We start from the raw sequence: 23,970 nt of genomic DNA, 5'->3' as shown, positions 1-23,970 counted from the left end.
TTGTAATGCAGTACAGCTACACAATCTTTTTGTAGCCGTACTGCAGAAAATTAAGAGATGCATAAAATGAACTTCATCCATAATCCTCACAGGATTGTTGCCTGAGGAGTGGGATGGGGTGGGGAGGGGATTGAGGTGCAAAGTAGTGGTCAACAGATTGCAGTGTCGCCTGCAAGCTAGTTCAGGCAGGCAACTCGACATGCACTGATTAAAACTGACATGTTATCTTCTCTATCAGCTGACCAAACATCCTCTCATTTGGTGGTCTATTTAAGCTGCAAGTCTTCCTGTCTCTGCCTCTGCTTTGCCAGTGCTACTGCTGCCCTGCTCCAGTGCTACATGCAAACTGTCAACCCCGCCTCCCTAGCATCCACCTGTAGGCTCCGATCGGGGTTAGTTCTATCTCATTACTCCACAAATTCTGCATATAAGTTAATCTGAGAGGAGTAATGAGGTTCGGAGCCTAGAAGCCAAACACAAATACTGCTGCATTAATAAACTTCAGCTTAAAATAGCAAGAGTTGTCTGACTGAAATAGGGTTTTTCAAGGGTTGATTATTAGCAATACTACATAATAAAACTACATAATTCTAAACATCATAAGATAATTTATATTAACAGTCAGTAACTTTTGTATATCTGATATCCTGTCATTTAGGATGGGAAAAATGTGTTAGCATTTAGAGGGACGTTAACATTACTTGACAGTAGCCACACTGACGAGGCTACAAGTATGCAGTGTCTGCATGCATAATGATGCCAATTGTTTCAAAATGCCATTCATCGACCCGACTGATCAATCGGTTTATCTCCAGTGCAAAGCCTGGTGTAAGTGTAAGTGCCATGGCTAAGACAGTAGGCCAGGAGAATCCAGCTTCTTTACCCAGTGGAAACAATGCTGTTCCTCTATGCAATGTCAAACTTAGCATGTCAGTGTGGAGAGTTGTCTGCATTACAAGAAGGTCATGCTTCGTCAGTGTAGTCGTTATTTTTAGTACAACCAGAGGTTGCTTGTCAGGAAATGTAGACATAAGTAATTTAACCATTTGACAAATGTTGTTTTTCTCATGAAGACTTATTCAAATATGATAAGACAGCTCCATCCAAACAGAATAACGGCTCAGCTGTCAAACTCCGAAAATGTTTTCAGCAAAAGTCAAAACAGCGGATGATTTTACTGACTAAAATTGCTTAAATTACTATCAGTAGGTTCTCCCTCCACCAACAGACACTGTGGACTAAAGTTTGCAATGCATGAGTGTGGTACAACTCAGAATATGATCTCAACTTTGTCCTAACAGATGGCACCTGGAGAATCAGTTAAATCCTTTAATGATAAAAACCAGTGACATCTATGCAGACATTTTGATCACGATTAAAGGTGTAGTGTGGAGAGAAAGCTTCCTGTTCTTGCAACCTTGCTGCTTGCAGTCAACCGACACAAGCATAGGCTGGCAAGGGTCAAACTGTATGTACTAGGAAAAGTTTTGAGTTACAAATATTTGAATAACATGTATATACATATACATATATATATATATATATATATATATATATATATATATATATATATATATATTTGATGTATTCAAGGATAATTTTGGAAACAGGCAACCATCGCAGAGAGCAGCTCTTCTGCGTCCTAAGGTTCTGAGGAGGACTCGGGTTGAAGGAAGAAACAGTAAGCCCACTGCCAAAGTTTGTGAAGGACCAGAGAAAATAGTCAATAAGCTTAGTAGAGGCAAATTTATGCTGACTGAAAACGAGCCACAACCAGTTAAATGCCTACTATTCAAGTAATTTATTTGGTAGAATACTATGGAGACTGACAGCTTCCTTGTTTGTAGTCGAAGTGTGTAGGGTCTTCTTCAGAGAGATTACTGAAGCTCTCTGTGTATGTAATGAAGCCCTGAGTCAATAAGACATGCAGGCTGATGGCCAAAGGCTGAGTCTGTGCATCAAAGGTGCTACATTTGTGCCAGTCAGTGTGCTTGTGCATGCCTGTTTTTGATTGACAGCATCTTGGTCCCTGAGTCCACTCTGCTTTTTTCACTGATAGGACTGAGAGTTAGTAATGGGTGGCTTGTTATGGGTATGTCAGGTTGACAACGTCAGAGTGATCATGGGAAATGTGACACTCGTGTCCCTTTAACTGGTCGAGATGGCCACTGCTGGCAGCCGTCCTGTCAACCTCCACTGGGAGGCTGGCAAGCTGACAGGAGGAGCGGAGCTTTGCCACTGTGGAGGAATAAATTGCATTTTCTCGAGGTGAATGCACACACACACACGTGCTCACTCACTCATACACGAGCACATGGATGGAAACATTTGTCTGAGGGGGTGGGGGGTCTGCTCTGATGAGGGGTAAAGACGGTGAACTTGTGCCGTGCAGGTTGTTGCTACCTTGATTCTTTAAACACACTGACAGCTTGGCAGTCCAATTGAACCTGCCAGTGTGAGGGGAGGGTGGGGGCAGCTGTTGTTATAGTGATGGTGGGACAACAAAGCCAGTAAATGTTTGCACCTGGGTACCATTATCACCTGCAGCTCTTCAAGAGACCAGTACCAAGACCTCTCTCCAAAGACGCATTCGAACAGTTCTCTCAGGAAATGTGGAAGAAAATCCGAAACGGCTGCAGAGCCAAGTATCTGTGATAAATCCTGTGCTGTAGCTGCCTCTGGCTCAGTCACTATGATGTCTTTGTATGCAGGGAAACTTTGTTTGGATGGAAGCTGCGCATACAGATTTGAAATCTATAGTAGTTTAGTGGCCCGTTTCTACTTTTTCAGTCGTGAAAACATTTGTTTCCTCCCATCTGATCCCGTTTCCTCTCTCCTGCGCTGCAGAGTCTCACTGGCTTGTTGTTGTGATGGTGTGTTTGGTAAAAGAGCCTCTATTGATAGACCTCCTTGTGTTTGTTTGATGTTCTAAACAGTGCGACATAATCTGCAGACGCTCTGCACTGATCCAAACCCCTCAGCCTTTCATGGAGCTTTCTAGTCCAAAGCATTTCAATTGCTTTTATAATTGAGTTTGTCTGCTGCCTCTGTGATTGCTTTGGATCTCTCTTTTGCTATCAAACAAGGCAATTACTGCCAAGTCGCATATATTCACAAAAAAATGTTTATTCACGTAAAATTTGCATGCAACTATTGCAAAAACTTCTCCAGTCCCCTGCATGCTTGCAATGTCTCACTATGCCGTACATATGTAGTTCTTAACCAGCAGCTAAAAAAAAGGGCGGCTATCAATAATTAATTAATGCGGGTTAATATGTTAACAAACTTATAGTGGTTGATAATTAGATGAGCTGGTGTCTGATTCAGACTTAATTACTAAGCCACTGTCTGTTCTGTGGGGCTTTAATGAATAATTAATTACAAGAAGCATGAATTATTACTGCTTACCAAAGATCTACCAGAAGTACACGCCCGTCCTCGTTTATGGTGCTATCTTGTATTGATTGATGATAAGCGTTTGATTGGTGGAAAATAAAAGTGAATAGAAACATCTTTTGTAATACAGTATTGCAGTTCATAGACGTGCATGCCATGAGATACAGAGGAGTGTTTGATGACAGCATAATAAGTTCACGCTTGTGTCAGTTTTGATGCATCTCTGAAATCAAACATTCTTTGAGACACACACAAACAAACCCATACACACACCAAATCAGTGTGATAGACTGTGCCATTTCACAGTGCTGAGATTGAGAGAACAGGTTTATTTTCCCCCCTTAGTGCACATGGACAACCTCAGTGTCTTCATGAAAGTTGTGTCTGTGTTTGTGTGTGGGAGTGTGAATTTCTCATCTGCAGACACTCTGATATATCCGCTCCATATTTGCATATGCGCACAATGTGATTAACTGCAATGCCTTATCTGTTCACTTAGCTACTTCACAGCGTGCATGCATTCACACACACACACAAACACCCACACACCCACATGCACTGCAACACAAGCTTGCACACGTTGACATCCACACACATTTGCACGTATTCACACTTCACATACAAACAATATTGTGTGAACAATGCAGCCGGCTAAAGACTCTTTGAAACAGGGTGACGTTCAGTGTCGCCTGCAATTGGTCTGTGGCAGTTAGTGAAACTGCCAGGCCTCCCTGAGCTAATTAAGTTGACTTTATTTATGGCCAGAGTCCCACACTCGGGCCAGTTGTACAGGTGAAACTGTCCATCTGTCTATATTCACTTGTCAGTCACACGTAGTTACCTAGTCCTGAAGTGCCATGAGCCATAATCAGCTGCAGCTAGCATCATTTAGATACTGTAATAATGTGTCATTCCATATCATTAACACCCACTGAGCCTGGGGATATGAGAGGGCAGATTAAATGACTTACTCCTCAGGCTGCTGGCAATCTCTTTGTGTGTGTGTGTACTTTTGTGTATGTGTGCATGATGATTTGTGTGTGTGTATTCATTCTGTGGTTTTGTGGGTGGAAAGAAGTTTTCAGGTATGAATGAAACTTCCATACATTCATGGATTATGCTTTATCTTCCATGAACACATTCTTTGGATGGGTTTCATTTGCAGAATATGTGCTTATTTTGCACTTAGGTGGATTTTTCCCTGGCTGACAGACTGTGATGTGTTTCTTTACATTTCTCTTGCTTTCATCAATACAGGCAGCTCTTTGGCAGCTTTCCTGTCAACATTTGAAGGGTAAAAGTACCGTAGAAGGGAAACTTGAACAACACCAGCAGGCTGACTTCCTGCACTCTTGAGGGCTCAGGTGTTAGCAGTCAGCATGCACCACACACATACACATGCACACACACCGTATTCTGATGATACTATATGCCAACACAGTTTTTTTACTCGCAGCTGAAAGAGATACACCATCCAAACTTTTTGTGTCATAATTAGTCTTTCTCACCTCATCTCATGTCTCACCTTACAAATTTCCTCACCTGCCTCTCGCTGTCTGTCGGTAAAATCCCTGGTGGCTCCTTCTCTTCAAATAGCTGTAATCAACACTGATGCTCGTTTAGACCCCTCTCAGAGGCATTAATCAGATTGGATTGTATTGCAATGCCACAAGGGGCCGTTATGGCTGATATTCTTTTGACAAGGACGGAGAACAAAGAGATTCTTTGATTGAGAGTGATTGGTCTGTAATGCTTAATTGAGGCAATTCCTCATCATGTCCCTTTGTCTCATCACCACCTCTCTCCTCTTTCACACCTCTTTTGGCGCTGTCTGTTTCTCTTTGGCTGCATTTTCTTCCTAAATCTGAGCTGAATGTGAAAAGCATTACTTTATCATCCTCTCCTTCACTCCTTTCCACTCCCCTCCCTCTGTTTTCCCAAGGTCAGTGCATCTCAGTCTAATTCACTTTTCTTTGATGATAGAATCTAGTCCAAACTTTAGCCAAATGTCCGTCTCCCTCAGGAGTTGAGATTTATCTCAATTATTCCTCCACTGGTGTGTCTGCCAGCTTCTAAACATGAGTATCAAAACACCAGGTCTAGAGAGAAACGGTAAATCTTTTGATGTCGTGTGAGTATCCATCGGCTATACCAGGAGGCTGTAAATTCCCTTAACGCAGCATACAGCTTTACCCACGCAGCAGGAAATCCAGTCCTGACAAGAAAATGTGGACTAATCTGCCGCCTTTTCAATAAACAAGGCGAAATACTCTTAAACAACACATAAACTGGCGTAAATCCTTTTGCCAATGCCAGGCAATAAAAGCAAGCATTCTTCATTGTTATGCTTGGGCAAGGATGAATAAGTCAGCCCAGTTCTGTATTTATTGTTGATAGATTGGCAGCTATTTAGGAGCTGCTTGTGAGAGCATTAGACATGCAGATCCAAGACAAGCATACTGAGGGTGTAAGAAAAGCACAAACAAAGGCAAGAAGGAAAGTATAAAAAGAATTTAGGTTGGAAGTCAGTAGAAGAAGAGGAGAAGAGTAATATCCAAGAGCAGAGAGGGAGAGAACAGAAATCAGTATTGAGAGAGAGTCCTGGCTGCCTCCTCATGTCCTTGTGCAGGATTTATGAGCTCTAAGATCAGGGACAGGTTTAGGTTGCTGGGGGAGTGGGCGCAAAAGTGAAAGGACAGTAGGAAGAGACCAAGAATGGTAAGAGAGCATTCCATGTTTCAGTCCTCAGTCGGTTCAGACTGCACTTTGGGTTAAGATGTCCCTCCTACAAAATGCCAGGTGACAGGGGGAGAACTGGCAAGGCAAGAGCAACAAAAAGAAGGCATAAAATATGGGCTGAACAGAGAAAAATAGAGCCAAGACAGTATTGAAGGGTCAAAGGTCATAAATTTGATTAGCGTCAATAACACACAGGGCAACAAAGAGTGAGCGCAGCAAAAGAAACTAAGCAAAGGACAAAAATAAAAACAAAGGGAGCATGGAAAGAGCGAAAAAAGAGCAGGAGATCAAGTTAGAGAGGATGGGGAGCGAGGGAAAGCTACAAGAGGAAAGGAAAGGTGTTGGGGGGGGCTGTGTGGGAGGTGTAATCTGTCTGTGTCAGAGGGATGATGAAGGGGCCAGGAGGGAGAGCTCCGCAGTTCACCTTCTGGCCTCTGGAGGAAACACACTGACCCTGGCCCTCCCCCTGCCCAGCCCCCCTTCTGCACCTCCCCTCCACCTGCACGATTTATGACTCACAGGGTCGGTCCAGGGTTGCTCGGTCTGAGGACGTTTGTGAATTGAATTGCGGTGGAGGTGTTGCACTGTGTTTGCATGTGTTGTTGTGAGCTAGTGTGCACATGTTGAATGGAATCATGTGTTGAGAGAGCTATTGTATGTCAAGGAGGATGAGACCTTAGTGCTGCCTGGGGAAAAAGGGGCAGTGGTGATTTCTATCCAAGGCTCAGAAAGTGAGCACAGGCACATCTCTACATAATCTACTGTGACAGAGTTTCAAAGACTGACAGATCAAGACTAAAACTACAGCTAAATGAAACCATGATGGCTGAAAGGGGGAGGAGGAGTTGGGGCTGTTCTGCATGCTGATGGTGTGGCTCCATTGTCCATTTTTTTATTATGATGTGCTGGCACTTCTGTATGGTCAGAGCACTCTTTGAATGGTGTTAAAATTCAGGGAAAACAGATGAATGTGTCAGAAGCCCATTATATGTCCGGAGGCAGAATTGGTTATTTAATTGACAATAAGTTAATCAAGAGCCATTTGGATGATTAATGAAATTATATTCATTAAGTCATTAAAAAAAACATTGTTTTGGTTCCAGCTGTAGATCTCTGCTGGATAAATACAGGTTGGTAAAAACAGAGCACGTAAAAGGGAAGCTGATGCAAACAAAAGGTAATTTGATGATGGAACCCTGTGCCACAGGAAAAGTTCATTTGCATTTCCAATATTTCATACATTTTGGACTTTATGACTTTGTTGTATAAAGTGGTGTCACTAGAGATGATCAATCCACAGAAAATTGTCTCCAAACTCAATTTTCCCCTCAGCCTTAAGCAGTGTTTGTGACACTTGCGTTTGCTTTAGTGCCGGTTGTGACTTGGTGGTAGAGTCAGTCGTGTCTCAATCTGGAGGTTTCCTGGTTTGATCCCGCAGAACACATGTTCGACACTGAACCCCAAATGGGTCCTGGTGGCATAGTAGCCAGCTGTGCTTAGATGTGTGTCAATGGGATCAGTTAATGCTGATGGGCACTTTACTCTGCCATCAGTGTATGAATGTTGTGTGAAGGGGTTAATTTGACATGTAGTGCAAAAGCACTTGGAGTGGTCACAAGAATAAAAAAGCACTAAAATCTAGTCCACTTGACTCTATTGTTTTGAAGACCAGTTGCTTTAATCGTTTGGTTCCTTCTCACTTCTCAGGTAGCTGGACAGTGCCTGCACACAACCAAATGGCAGACTTTGACATTGCTGATCATTTTGTATCCCTAGGAATTGGTGGAGATCAAACAAGAGCTTCACTAGCAAGGACCAGACCATCAACAGGATTTTATTTGACAATTTATTTGCTGTTACTGGTTTGGGATACTGTACATATTAGGGGATCCGCTTAATAGGGGATCCACCATAGCTCCAGGGCACTGCAAACCCCTCTTATGGATAGTAGGAAAGAAATGAAGGGGTTGGAGGGCGGGTGCGAAATCTGAGAACAAAAGGGGAGGAGAGGGATAGGTTTGAACTTGACTTCAGGAAGAGGAGTGGTTGAGGTGTGCTCCTGCTCCTGAAACTTCTCTATATAGCATCTCTTAAAAGAGTGACTTTTGGACTTGGATTCATCATTAAGCCAGTAACAAAACTCTAAATCAATACTAATATTGCTCCATGTGTCAGTTAGCATTTCATACCAACACATTTGCTTTAATTGCATTTAAAGATAAAAATGTCAACTTGGTGTTTTCTGCTTATTTTGACACGTTGAAGTGGTAAAATATAAAAAGTTAACAAATTGAAGTGAAAGTAATAGCTAGTTGCAGCTCTATTGAATATTTTCAACATGCTCTGCTCTGTGATTTTTATATATGGCTAAGAGCATATTGTGTAGCACTGTTTATTTATTTGACTGATCGTGGCTTATTTAGGTATAAGTGGGTGTTCTATTCCAGTTAATGTTTTGAGACATTCTTTAGATAGAGGAGAGTAATCCTAAACTTGACATGACTTTATGATAAACCATAAACAAAAAGTATTTTTGAATAGTAAAGTGAGTTACGTGCACTCAAGTTGGCAGGTTGGAATACTGAAATATTGCTTATTGTCGCAGATCCGAAGTGAAAGCAGTCAAGGAGAATTGGTGGCATACGTTATGAGAGGTGAGGGTTGAGTTGTGGAATATTATTGCTGGAGGAGTTGAGTCAAAGGGCTATTTTCTGTATGGAGATGAGATGAGGAGGAAGGTCGCTACTCATCCATAACAGATGATTCATAGTCTGCCCTGACCTTTAATACCTGGACTTACCTCTCCTTCCCGTACTCTGCTCATTGTCTACTGCACAGCTCCAAAGCAAGGAGAGTTCAAGTGTACACTGTTCATAGCAAAACACACTCTCAAGCTAGTGTTCCCATGTGTAGTTTAAATGCAAGCAATTGCACACTCATATACACGTGTGTTTGATACATGGATGCACATTTATAATGCAAGTTTGCAGGAGCCTAATGTCAAAAGTTCACTGCAGCACCCTGCTCACATCTAATGTGACAAATAACTTCTTCCTCCAGTTGTATTGTTCTAATCCCTTTAGTGGGCTCGGGAATGGAAATATAATTACATTTCTGTGGTGCAGTGCCTTTGATAAGACAGCCGCTTGCTGAGCTGAATGTCTAACTGAGTTGGATTCCTCTTCCGAAGCCCTCTTCTCTCTCCACACTACTTCTCTCTCTTACTCACCACTCTCTATCTCTTCTCTCACTTTTCAGTTTTCACCTCTTTCCTTTTTGTTCTCTCACCCCGACTCTCTGTCATCTCCAAAAGCTCATTCTGCGCCTCTCTCTCCCTCTCTCTCTCTCTCTGTCTCTCTCCCTCTCTCTCCCTCTCTCTCTGCCTCCCTCTCTCTCTCTCTCTCTCTCCCGCTCTCCCGCTCTCTCCCTCTCTCTCTCTCTCTCTCTCTCTCTCTCACCCGTCCAGGTATTGCAGTGGATAAAAGAGGTGTTGTCTACTTTGTGGATGGCACCACCATTCAGAAGATTAATGAGAGGGGTTTGCTCTCCACTGTGATTGGCTCAAACGGACTGATGTCGACTCAGCCGCTAAGCTGTGATGCTCGCATGGACATCAGCCAGGTAAGCTAATAGAACCAGTCGAGTTTGAAATACTGCAAGCAAGCTACAGCTCTGTGTTCTTTTCTGTGATGGTTAAATTCACAATATTTCTGTGTGGTTAAGATAAATCCAAATAAATATAATGTCTTTGCATTTGTGTTGTATAACCACATTTATAAATCAAAAAGACACAGTATAAAAAATAATAAGATTTTCTTTGTTTCACTCAACCGGTCCTTGATGGGTTTGTCAATCTAAATAACCCACTCCCCTCCACAGCACTCTTTGTCCTCTTAAAGGTGTATGGGCGTTTCTGTGTGTGTGTGTGTGTGTGTGTGTGTGTGTGTGTGTGTGTGTGTGTGTGTGTGTGTGTGTGTGTGTGTGTGTGTGTGTGTGAGAGAGAGAGAGAGAGAGAGAGAGAGAGGAGAGAGAGAGAGAGAGAGAGAGAGAGAGTGTGAGGAAGAACCCAGAGACAGCTACTGCCCAGATTTGATCAGCCAGCCTTCAGATCACTCTGCTGACTTATATCAGGCCTATTAGAGCACAAGATGAATTATAGATGAAGTGCTGGCTCTATAGAGTGATCTCTGCCCACACATAGGGATTCAAGTGCCTGTGTTTGTGTGTGTGAATATGTGTGTTAAGCCCAGGAGAAATCCCAGAGGTGATCTTATATGTCTTTAAAGGGGCCCGTGTTACCTCACAATTCCTTTGTTTGTCATTTATCGGCCTCTGCAGCCCATCTGAGCTCGTCCATATGCATACATCCTCCATCTGTGTTTGTTCTTATAAGCTGTGACCTCAATATGGCATCAGTATTGATGGAAACATCTGAAGCTATGCTGAGACAAACATTGCTGCTGTAATTTATGCAGAATAAATAGCTGAGTGTTGCCCCTCGGTTACAGTTTAAATACTAACTTCAAGTTGAATTTAAGGTGAAAGGAAATTAAACAAAGATGACACTGCACCTGATGCTCAAATGTTTAAACAGTTTATGACACAGATTCTATGTTTAATTCTTCAACCAAAAGAAGATCTTTCCCCCGTATGGGCTGTTAAATAGGAATTCAAACCTTCTACCCTTTAACTACTTGATAGATTTGAAGGGACCACCTGGGCCGTTCAGTTTGTAAAGACTTTGAAATTTTGAGCGAGTAAGCTAGGCTAACTTTCATTTGGAAAGTGGTAGCTAGTTAGCCTCACTAGCTGATGTTTCCACTCATTGCTTGTAGACAGTTATTTCTTCATGTGATGTCACGATAGCCATTTTGAGTCATCGAAGAGTAAACGCACGCTCCTGCAGACAGGGCGGCTAGCAAGTCGACTTTAGCTAGCTCTCATTTATTCATCTACTAGTGGCGATTATAGGAAATAACCAGACCTTCAACACCTGTGACACTTGGTCATCCTGTAACAGCAGCCCTCTGTACATAACCCAGTGAATCAGATCTTTACTGAAGATATCAAGCCAGCTGATAAGTCCTAAATGAGTTTGGTTCATCTGAATGTCTCTGCCTATTCAAATAAAGTTTGTTCTTCATTTGAAGTGCTTGATTAAAATAGATTAATTATGGATCTCTCTTAATATCACAAAGAGAACAGTCTACATCTGCTCTAAATGTGCAGTGTTAAGAGATAACTTTTGTTGGGATATATCTATGATATCAGTTAATTGATTGAATTAATAAAAGCACAGCCTCAGATAAGTAGGCTGAAGTCACAGATGATATCATGTTAATAACGAACAAAATAATAACTTAAACCTTCAAGGCTGGTTCACTACATCTCTGGATGTTGACATATTCTGAGCTATTAAAAGTGCCTGGCCACTCAGGTATTACACCAGTCCCTACTGTGTCCTTGGTCGTCAAAAATTCATGCCTCCACACCAATTTAAGAGGCGCAATAGCCAAGGTAGTCCAAAAGTCAAAAACAAACACCACAAATCCATATATCGATTTTTTTAGCAACATTTTATGTTTGTTCCAGTTTGACTTTGATTCAGCCAGTCCATTTCTGAGCAGAGCTCGACTTAACTTGTGAAAGTGATTGCCTGCCATCACTGCAAAGTTCAATATCATGAGCAGGAGAGATTTGATGCGTGTCCTCTTTGGCTAAGGACAGAGTGAGTCCTGCTTGATGAATCTCTCCACCTCTTAAAATGGGATTTCAAAGTGAACCCTCTTCTCTCTCATTTGACAGAGCCTATAATTGGACATGTCAGTGGCAATTTAACATGATCCATTTATTTACCAATCCACCCTCAGAGTCATCAATCACCTCACTGATCCTACAGACGCACCACCTCATCTCGGTAGCTTGCAGTTTGAGTGTTTGTTTGTGTGAGATAGACAGGCGTGTGGGTGGCAGAGCACTAGTGTAGGTTTGTCTGGTTTTGACCCCCACAGTGTTAGCGGGCAGGGAGTGCTATTTGAGCCGGCGGCGATCATGGTTATTGGCTGACATTTGGAACAGTGCCGAGGCGAGCTGATGTGAATCTTGAATAAATACGGGGAAGGCTCCCTGCCCGCCACTGACCTTTGCATGCGCAGGGAGGGTCAGAAGACCTAATGCTAGGTTATTAAGAAGATATTATTTGTATCACCTGCGACTGAGTCTTGTGGGTGATTCCCTTCAAGGCTTTCTTGTTCTTTTGATCTAATTTTATTTATAGAAATACTGTTACACTCAATGTATGGTCTGCGTGTGTGTATGTGTATGTCAATCCATAGGTGCGTCTGGAGTGGCCAACAGACCTTGCCATCAACCCACTGGACAATTCTCTCTACATCCTGGATAACAACATTGTCCTGCAGGTTGGAAACAGTCCTGAACACATAACAATCATATTTGCTAGTGATAAACTCAAAACCTGTTCCCCATTGTAAAATTTGTTTTGTTGTTTTTTGAGAGGCTTTTTACTATACATAGCACGGGAAGAAAGAGTAATGAAGTATCTCTCTCAAATTGCAGTGCTGTCACTTCAGGTGCATTTAAAACGAGCGTGGCTGTTCAAATAAAAGAAAAAGAAAATAACCTTGTTAAAAAAATAACATGCTATCAACAGTCTCTCTAGCAGTTGTTTTGAAGAAATGTCACTCAGGTTTTGCTTATTACCCAAACACTTGTTCCCAGAAATTAATGAATTGCCTGTTGGAATGTGTTTCTTGTAAAACTTAATGAGTCGTTAGATGAGGCAGGCTCAGGTTTGGTGATGTTTGATGCAATGGATAAACAGAGATGTACTGTCAGGGGCTGATCCATTCAGAAAAAAATATTTAAAGTATTTTCATTTTTACATACTTTCTTACAAAGCGTGTTTGAGACAGTGTCATTTTTCTTTCATACATCAGGTATCTGAGGATCTTCAGGTGCGTATTGTGGCGGGCCGTCCCATCCACTGTCAGGTTCCTGGTATTGACCACCACCTGGTGAGATGGGCTGCAGTGCGCGCTACCCTGGAGGCTGCCAAGGCCATCGCCCTCTCCCACCTGGGCACATTATTCATCGCTGAGACTGATGAGAGACGGATCAACCGCATCCAACAGGTCACCCTGTCACTTCCAATCCCATAGCTGCTTTTAGCTTAGTTGAGCAAGATGTGATCTGATTGGACTTTGTAGAGCAGCTACTGATGATTAATAAAATGTCATTCAAACAATTCCTCTTTTTAAGCTCCTGCATCAAAAAGACCCTAAAGGTCACTACTTTCTCATGTTGCTGTGTTACAATTTTCACTTTCGATTTATGAATAACCAAGTTGCAAAGATTGCCTTTTCAAAGTATTAAAGCGCTGCTCTGTTCCTCCAGTAGCTAATGTTAGTTATTTTCAGTGAACATTGATTAATTACACATAATTATATATCATCAAGTGCTACAAAATCTGCATTTGGGTCCCTCTCACTAAATTCTGAGCAGATGTCAAACCCCTTCCTGTCTCTGTGAACTATCAATGAGCAGCAGTGCCTAAAATTATTTCTTCTACATATCTCAAGAAAAGTGACAAACAGGAAGAGACACCTCAGTTGACAGTTGACAGCAGCAATCCATCTGTCCTTAAGACAACCCTTTACACTAACACGTGTTGCATCACAAGTCCCTACCAGACCACAGGCAGTTGTTACAGATGCTACAGGTGCAGCAACAAACTTCTTAAACATGAGCAAACAAAATCCAGCTGCATCCATCAAATAAATAATCTAATAAATAATAAAAGCTTAATTTCTTTTGAAAGAACTAAACGTTTATTTCCCTTTAGCTCCATTAGCTAGCAGCATGCTATCACAGGCCTGCTGCATATGGGCACCAGCACAACAAAGAAGTTACCCACTGAACTAAATCAATAGTTCCTTTGTGGTCTGCAGCATATGCTGAGTCCACGCAGAGGCAGACAGGAACATAAAAGCTTCAGATGCTTTATTGATGGAGATCGGGTAGCCTTGTTGGAAAGTGCAATAAAAGAAAAAAACTCTATATTTGTCACATCTGTTTTGTGTTTGGTATTTCAGTGCCTGTGTTTGTCTTTCATCTCAGAATCATTCACCCAGAAAATCAAAATACAGCTACAAATCCTGTTGCTTCAGTGTAGGACATGAGAGTTTTCATGAGTGTTTCTCCACACGCTCTCAGCAACAAGTAGAAAGACTGCCTAGAGGATGAATGAAACCAATTTTGTGACACTCAACTTTATGATAGAATTAATGATGATGTGTTGCAGACTTTGTCAGCAGTTTTGATGTGCAGTCAACTCAATCAAGAACCTGACAGGCTGATACATACACAATCTTTTGTATGAAGAGCTAAATGATACAGAAAATGTGTGTTACTTGTAAGACAAACTAGCTGCTCACAGGTGCACTTACATCTTTTAACTAATAAAAATGACACTCAGTTTAGCCGCTGCATTTCATCTGAAGAGGCCAGCTGAGTCATGCCTGATGGGCTGTTTTAACTAGATACTTGATTCACCCCAAGCAATTAGTCTTAGAAGTTTGTTCCACTGTAATACTGGCTTGCTGTCCAAAACATGTTGTTTTTTTAAACCTTTTAACACTTTGTGCCTTTTTCACAAATATAGCCTGCATCTCTACTTTTTCTATTTTTTATAATAAGCTATTACATGTGAACGTGTCTTGGCTGCGATGGGTATTTTGGCATTGCCTTCGCACTTTTGTTGGTCTGCTCTCATGGTGTAGGCACGTCTGTCCGACACACACACACACACACACAGACACACACACACACACACACACACACGCACACACGGACACACACACACACACACACACACACACACACACACACACACACACACACAACACTCGCACAAAACATTTGGCCAGCACATCAAAGATCACAGAAGCACAACCAATATGTTTAGAATTTTATTTTTAATCTTGGACAGAGTCAGAGAAGTTATCTAATATGCATGGTGTTGGAGCTCTGAGGTGGATTTAAGCAGGATTGTTACACCCCAAATTAGCTCTGCATGCTGTGGCTGTTTCTACAAGAGCAAACTGCAAGAACTTGTTTCTGTGAGGTGGAGTAATTTATAAGTAAGAGCATTTATTGATTAAAGTCACAAGACTTGGAATCCAATCGATGTCTCTCACAAATTTGAAAATGATTAAATGATTAGTTTTATGTGTATTTCATATGTGAAGGTATCTCCGTCTTGAAGCTGATTTAGAAAAATCTCAAGGTCTTCTAAATTCTTGTGGACTTATTAGTATTTCCTTAGACAACTCGATAAAATGCTTCAGCTTTTGAAGACTACAGTTAGGTCTTAAATTGCCTGATTTTTATGGATTTAGGATTGATTTTCTACCCTGACATGTTTGATAAATACAGACTGATTACATCAAATTTCGAAGTCATATTTCCAGCATTTTTTTTAAACAGACCTATTGGCTTTCTTGTCAGGAGTCATTTGAGAGGATTGATCTCTGACTCATGTGTGCACACTAAGTAAGAAGCACCAGCAGCTAACAGGTTTGGCTCGGCACCAAACTGGAAGCAAGAGGAAACATTTGGATCATCTTTGTCTGATATTATGAAAATCTGCCACCAGCACTTCTAAAGCTTACAAATTGACAAGTTACATCTCATTTATTGCGGTAATTATTTTGTATGGATTAAATGGAGACTTAATTGAATTAATGAGCTTTAGAGGTGCTTTCAGACATCAACGTAGATTTTTCGCTGTTGGCAAGAAAGCAAATACTCTGTGATCAAATTACACAACGAAACACTGAAACACTCATCTTCAACTTTCCCTGAGGAATAATAAAGGCAGTTTAAAAAATCCCAAACAAGCCTCCCCGATCATCTTCCAATAATGTATGCTCCCATTAGACCTGTTAAGAAGCATCTTTCGGCCAAGATACATCAAGATTAAACCGTTGATGATGCAGTTTTTCACCTTTGTTTATAGCATGCTCCATCAGGGCGATCAGTTTAATTTGTTAGGAGAGAAAGAGTTCAAGTTCAAAGATTCATAATCTGTCAACAATGCTCCATTTAGGCCAAACAGGGAATGTTCTCACACTCTGAGGACGCGTAACTCTTTCATTTTTCCTCAAATAAAAAAAGGCATTTAAGATATCATCTTTGATTGTTTGGTTAAAGTCCTCAAAAACATATCGGGCTGAATACATTTCTGTCATCTTTCATTCGAACACCATCATTTTTTTTATTTCCAGCTCAGGTTTTTTAAATAAAATGTCATCATCATCTTGTTTGTTGTAGAGATTAGACACAACAAAGGCCTTTACTGAACATTATCTTCTCTCTAGCAATAATGTAATGCAACTTTCGTTAGCTGAGTTTGACGTGTTTTTTTTTAACACTTCACAGGTGTCGACAAACGGGGAGATATCTGTTATCTCTGGAGCCCCCACAGACTGTGACTGTAAGATAGACCCCAACTGTGACTGCTTCTCTGGTGGGTCATCCTGCACACACACACGTGCGCGTGCACTGACTGGAGGATTAAGTAGTGTTAAATTATGTCTAATAGGATTACAGTTGTTTACTGAAAATAACATGTAGCTGCACTTAAAAATCATACTAGATCATATCAGACTTTGCCTGGTCGGGCAGTGTAACCAAGAAAACAAAACAAGAACATTTTGAAGTTTTGACATCAGTTAAAAGAATTGAAATAGTCAGTGTGTCTTAAAATTGAGTGATTAAATCATGCTGCCACTGCGTCCCTGCTGGCCAGTGATTTTATTAGCGTGTTTGAGAGGAACTTTTTCCCCTTCATTGTTTTCTTCAATGTCTCAATTATTTAACTGAGATAGAATTTTAATATCTAAGAAAATCAGTTTTCCACTCTCCTTGAAAAATAATAAAAAAAATTATAATGATGTTTATGCGTACAATAACAATATAGGAGGAAAATTACTATCTACCATGTAGCAATGGAAAAGTAAGTGAGTGTTATTCGAATTTGCAAGTGTGTGTGTATACTGGGGGGTGTATTTTTATTTGTATTCATGAAGAGGATCCTTATGTGCAGAAAAGAAACCTCCAGCTAAATTTCAGTAGAAATCAGCCTGTGAGAAACCTTTCAAATCCATTCAAATAATAAGCAAAGGAAAAAGCTCTCCTCCAGCCGCTGAAGGTTTTAACTGGTTGGTGTATCATCGTAGGGGCACCTGAAATGTAATAAAAGAAAGAAGGAAAGGACCACACAAATAAGCAGATGTTCCTTTGACAGTTAGGCCATGCTTTCATTGTAAGTGTCAGAGGATGTGATTTTATCATTTAATTCTGCTCATAAAAATCAGCCTCCTTTCTATTCAAAATGGAGGGAAGTGTCTCTCCCATGCCACAAGCCAATGGGCTGTAACCATTCCTATTTCTTGGGTTGTACTTTGCATATTTTCAATCATGTCTTGCTGTTAACAGATGATTACTCTCTTCAGAGGCTTTCCGTTTCCATCCCTTCACCGTAGACACTCACACAGAGCCTTTGAACATGTGAGCACACGCCCGCAAATACAAACAGACATGGACTCACACGCGCACAAAAACATACACACACAAACATAATGTGCATGCTGTCAAGAGATAAACTGCCACCCTGCTGCCAGCGAAGACCCATCAGAGGCCCCCGGGCCTACTGCTGACAGCTTCTAAAGGGCTTCACCCTGCTATTATCCTGCTGTGCTACCAAAGACATCTGAATGCATTCAGCCACCCACTACCACTGTCTGATAAGGCTGAGGTCACTATCAAGGTGGTCCTATCTGCTCCAGTGGGATGCTATGGTATCCCGACAAGTCCAAGTCCTGAGCTGAACTGATAAACGATTAAGCGGCACCATGTGATCTTCGTATTTTGCACAGCTTGTCTGTACCAGTTGTGACTTCTCTCTTTCTAAAGGATAAAAATTATATTTCACAGTGTGTTTGTAACTGAGGGTGTCTTCACTTATGTTTAATGGTGATAAAGAGTTTCTGCTCATTTGAATAAAGCCGCCTTGTCTCTCTTATCAGGGGATGGTGGCTATGCCCGTGATGCCCGTCTCAAAGCTCCCTCCTCTCTGGCCGTGGCCCCCAATGGCACCCTGTATATCGCTGATCTGGGCAACATTCGGATCAGAGCTGTCAACCCCAACCAGCCTCAGCCCAGTCCAGCAGGACTGGTGGAGATCAGCTCCCCACTGGACCAGGAGCTTTACCTTTTCAGCCAGGTACGCAATGACTAAACCATGCCTATGGAATGTGTGCGTTTGCATGTTTAATGCACTGACAGTGAAGAACTTTCTAACAGCTGAGGTCAGAGGTATGATTAGACCTTTTTATGAACCCTATATAGAAAATGTGTCAAGTAAACTCAAGTATTTACTAAGGTTAAACATTGAGCCACACTAAAGTGCCCTCATGCAAAGATTGTTACAAGTATTTCTTAATATTTCTACCCAGTAACTACCTTTTGCTTCTCTAACTGCTGAGAGGCAAACAAAATGTAACATTTACAAAAAATATGCATTTTAGTTTGATGTTATTTATTTTTCTTTGGAAGTTCTGCATCTTCTTGTCATCTTTTATGACATACTGTTTATACAGCTGAAAGTTTTTGAAGTCTTTAAAGGCTCAACATGATTAATGTTGAGCCTAACGTTTCTGGTTTCAGATTTAATGTTTACTCAATTGCTCTAAAGAAAGAGTAGCTTTTCAGAACTTTAAAAACACCCAAGGTTTCTGAAAAATGTATAAATAGCTCCTCCAACCCCAATCCCAGACTGTGTCTGTCTTTCCTTCACTGACAGAATGGCTCCCACATGTTCACCAAACACCTGATCACCGGTCACTACCTGTACAACTTCTCTTACGGTTCGGACGGCCAGCTGTCTGGGCTAACGTGCCGCGATGGCCACGGGCTCCAGGTGAGGAGAGACGCTCACGGCGTGCCTCTCTGGCTGGCTCTACCTGGCGGACAGGTGTACTGGCTGTCTCTAAGCAACAGTGGAACACTGAGAAAGGTATCAGCCCAAGGCCATGACATCGCCCACATCACTTACCATGGCAACACTGGTCTCCTAGCAACTAAGAGTGATGAGAACAGTTGGACCACTGTTTATGAGTAAGTCTACAGTTTTTTCTGTGAATCTTTTGTTCTCGTTTTATTTGTGTCTGTCTTTGTTCTCTCTTTTCTTTTCCACTCTTTTCTTTCTTTCTGTGTGTCTTTATTTGTCTCTTTCTTTTATTTTCACTCATGTTTTGTTTCCTAACTCTAAATGTTTGTTCAGCCTGGACGAGGGATTGCATACATGTGCATGTGTGTTGATGTGAGCCAGGGTTTTCCTTTTTCAGTGTGACATGTGAGTGCCATCTGGTGGTAACAAGTGCATCACTTGAGAAAGCAGGAGAAACCTTTTGTTTTTGTTGAGTCTTACTTTGAATGACAGATCATCTGAAGGGCGACACTGCAACACTTTGATCACACATGTTAAGTATGAACATATATTGCACTACTCACACTAAAACACACCCGCTGGATTATTCCTCCATGTCGGCAGAGTCTCAAATTCCACAGCTGGGTAATTACAAATATAAATCATAGTTGACACTTACTCTGTGCCAGTGTTTGTGTATGAGAGGGGAAACAGTGTGATAGTGCGCACGCACACTTTGTGTTTATGAGCTTGTGTGTGTGTGTACAACTGTATTCATTGTTCAAGAGCCACACTTTTGTGTGCATTGGTGCTTGTACATCATCACCTCTGTGTTTATTCTCCAAGGTACAACGGTGAGGGCCGTGTGACCAACATTACCCACCCCACCGGTGAGGTGAGCGGTTTCCACGGCAACCTTGAGCGCTGGTCTCGTGTGGAAGTTGAGGCCTCGAACCGCGAGAACTTCATCACCAGCACCAATCTCTCTGCAAGCGACACCATCTACACATTCAGACAAGGTATAAAAGTGTCATAGCACGGCCGTGTGGTCTGTCACTCCTCACTGAAGGAAAGGATCATGGGTAAAGAGTAGGAAGGTGAAGGAGTTTACACAGAGCCACACATGGGGGCACTAGGTGTCACACCCCCCAGTATTCAGGGAGTTCCACATTCGAAGGTTATATATTTCCACGGTGCATCGACCTCCAGTTGACCACAAACAGGGTGCAAGGTTGTTATGACTCATGTGTTGGGGGCTACAGCTAACACAACACCCAGAGAGATAAAGGGAGGGACCATGAGGTTACAGTGATGTTTAAACATGGCTGGCAAACTGCAATACCCCGTCTGTTATTCTAGTCAGGTTAGACACACTGACCCGCGTTTCTCTTGTTCTCTTTCTTCATCAGCAGCAATAGATGCGTGCAAAGGAGATTCACAGTTTTGAAAATTATTAATCTCTTTCTAAAAAGAATTCACAAAGGATCTGGTATCACGTTTTATGTGAAAAGAATAATGGGCTGTAAAAAAAAAAAAAAAAGTGTAAATTGTTATATTTATAAATAAGGAGGCAGATCCGACTGTCGTGTGAAACGTCTTAACAACCAGTGGAAAAAATGGAGAAGAGGGCAGAGATGAGAAGAGGAGAAAATGAGAGTGGAGTGGAGAAGCCGCTCATGGGAGAGCAGCTTCTTCTCATGTCATCCCTTTAATTGCTTTCTAGCAGTTGTCACAATGACAGGACTGTAGGGAGAGAGAAGCTGCTCCAGCACACACACACAAATGCACTCGCACACACGCACGCAGGCCCGTGCGTGGTGCTACAGTATGACAGAGCTGCCAGGGAAGAGTTGAAATGACCCCCCATTTTACAGTGCTCCCCCAACCCATTACTTCCACTATCCACAAATTCATTGTGTCTCTCTCTCTGCCGCTGAAGCAACAATAACCACATGTATGGAAAGAAGTTTTATAGTAGTGCAGGGAATTGAAGTCGCTTTCTAGTTTATGAGACACGTTACATTTTATGATAAGAATATAGTTTCATGATTATTTTAGCAATTTTTAATTTGAATTATGTTTTGTAAAATTATAAAGACATGAGACATTTGAATATTGGTATGTGTAAAATCTTTCTGTAATCTTACTCAGTCAAGTACAGAAATGAAAGAACAGTTTCTGAGAAACCTCAACGTGTGAATAACTGTCAGGGCCAAGCACTCTTCACTTGGCTCACTTCTCTTTTCATGCTGTCTCTCTCTCTACCTCTTTCCACTGCACTCTCACTATAGATCTCTCTGTTTCTCCCTCTCTCTGCTTTTCTTTTTTAATAGATTACATTTCTCTAAGGGTACAATAGAGCTCTAATGTTGCAGGGAGAGCACAGAAAATTTTGTAATTAATTCAAACAAAACACGCATACAAAAAGCCAGACTTGTATTCATTGCATTCATGTACTCTGCTGCTGTATCTCATTGGTTTGTCTAAAGAGTTTTTTCTAAGAGACAGGGACTGATGTTTTTTCACACTTTTTTCATTCGTTGCTGCATTTCTGCATCCTTGTGTGCATGTGTGGTTTTGTGGGGTCTGTGTTCATACGTCTCTATCTGTGTGTGACCCACCTATTGATTCCATTCCCAGACCATGCACAGAGTTCATACAGAGTCAGCGCAGATGGGTCGTTCCTCGTGCTGCTGGCGAGTGGGATGGAGCTGTCACTCATCACGGAGCCTCTCCTCCCTGGAGGAGCAGGGGGAGGAGTCAGTCCCACAGCTAGCCGCTGTAACATCAGCCTGCCTGGAGACCATGCCCCCAGCCTAATAGAGTGGAGGCAGAGGAAGGAGCAGAGCAAGACTAACTACAGCACTTACGAGCGCAGGCTCAGGGTAAAACACTATCAACTTATTCTTGACTTGAATAAGACACCGTAGAAAATTAAGTCCTCTAAATTCAGTTGGGAATACAGAGAGAGTATAGTAGAACCCAGATTCTCTACAGTAACCAGAAACATCTCAACCCACGTCAGATCTAATGGAAACCTGTGTAAAAAGGTCAAATTTCATCGCCTTAGCCACATCTTAGAAGTGCTCTGAGTTAAACAAAAGTTGTGCAATCTGACCTTTATACACTTCACCAAGTGCAATCTATCAAGAGTAGCTCACATTTGTTTTGGGCCAAACTTGAAAGCACTTAAGACTGTGGTACAGTTTGGTGTTTGGCCGCTTGTTGGATGTTTTGACAGATCAATGACGTCACCGGGAGCGAGCTAATAGGTCAAATGACTCGGAACCTGTTCGCTGTACTTTCTAGAATCACACACCAACTGAACACCTCTCCTTTTTTTGTCCTGGCACAGGAAGTAAACCACACAAACAGCTTATTTGATACAACAGAGATTTAATCTGATTTCTGCCAAATAATTATCAAACCTTGTGACTCAGTTTCCTGTGTTCACGAGGCAGTTTTGCAATTACAATGCAAGTTCAGTTCCCTAAAAATGTCAGAATGAATTTGTCTAAACTAATAATACATCTAATTGACTCAGATTTGCCACCTCATTTTTGTTTTACATATCCATGTAGACTTACTAAAGCAATGACATTTAAGAAGCTTATTTGTTCCTTTTTCCTGTTTTATTTTCAGGCACATAACAGGAACCTGCTGTCTATAGATTTTGATCAGAACACCAGGGTAGGGAAGATCTACGATGACCACAGGAAGTTCACCCTCCACATCCAATATGACCCTCTGGGCCGGCCTGTGGTCTGGTCCCCCAGTAGCAAATACACTGAAGTAAACATCAGCTACTCCAGCGGAGGACTGCTGTCAGCCATCCATCGTGGAGACTGGTCCGAAAGGCTGGAGTATGACAACGACAGGGTGGTGTCCAGAGCCTGGGTCAATGGCAAGATCTGGAGCTACACATACGCTGACAAAGTAAGAGCTGTACTAAGAAAGGGGACGTAAAGCAGGTGTGACAAACTGCTTTTTTTTTTTTCGTGTCATGCTGAGATTTGTCTGATGTTTTCACTTCTGTTTCTTTTCATCTTTGCTGTGAGCAGAAATCTAACACACACCTGCTCTTCCTTTGTTTACTGCATCAAGGTTATGGCACATCCTGAAACCAAAACTTAAACTTAAAGTATGAACAGTACTTCTATTTGGTGAGACGACAGTCCTTTACAGTACTGTCGTACAAACTATGTTTTAATGTGTTATTTATCTCTCCAAGGCAGCCAGCCTTTCAATTCACCCAACAAAAGCAATCCTTTTGTAGACAGAAGATTAGATCTGCTGTGTTTTCCTTTTTTAAAGTCTAATTCTTATGCAAACCTTTTCAGACAGTCTGCATTCAGAGCTCCATGACTTCACACCTGTTCTCTAGTGTGAGAACAGTAAAGGTAGAAAAAAGATTCATTATGGGTAAATGTTGTTCAGGCAAGTATCACGGGTCACAGTGAGGTGAAGAGAGAATCCACATTTCCTGAAAGAGTTGTACGGTAAACACTTGCTTTAAAGTGGTTTGAAATAATGTGCAGTTCATGTTAATTCTGTTAAACGGAATAAAGCAGGCACAGAGATATGTTCCGTTCAGAGTGTGACAAAGCTGGAGCCACTGAGCTACAATTTCCGTCCCTGATATTAATTGTAATATTTAATGAAAAGATATTCAGCCTGAAATAAATCTAGTGTCAGATTTTGTTCAAAGACAAAATTAGACTGTGAATAAGCTTATATTACAAAATCATCCAGAAATTAATAAAACCCTCATGTAATATTAATAAAGTAGTAATACACCTTACAGTGAAATGGAGCAGTATTCTTAA

At 41.6% G+C, this 23,970-nt stretch overlaps 1 protein-coding gene across 1 annotated transcript in view; it reads left to right on the top strand.

Annotated features, from left to right (window-relative positions):
* Window positions 1-23,970, top strand: part of tenm1 (teneurin transmembrane protein 1) — a 178,588-nt gene that overhangs the window by 143,874 nt on the left and 10,744 nt on the right. The window contains 9 exon segments of the mRNA XM_034690429.1: window positions 9,602-9,756; window positions 12,471-12,554; window positions 13,092-13,286; window positions 16,594-16,681; window positions 18,243-18,439; window positions 19,019-19,332; window positions 19,991-20,163; window positions 21,785-22,029; window positions 22,787-23,080. Coding sequence (XP_034546320.1) covers window positions 9,602-9,756; window positions 12,471-12,554; window positions 13,092-13,286; window positions 16,594-16,681; window positions 18,243-18,439; window positions 19,019-19,332; window positions 19,991-20,163; window positions 21,785-22,029; window positions 22,787-23,080 — 1,745 coding nt within the window.

This window comes from Notolabrus celidotus, chromosome 8, assembly GCF_009762535.1.
Source record: "Notolabrus celidotus isolate fNotCel1 chromosome 8, fNotCel1.pri, whole genome shotgun sequence".
NCBI lineage: Eukaryota > Metazoa > Chordata > Actinopteri > Labriformes > Labridae > Notolabrus > Notolabrus celidotus.
Note: the sequence above shows the minus strand (reverse complement) of the source record. Positions and strands in the feature narration are given on the sequence as shown.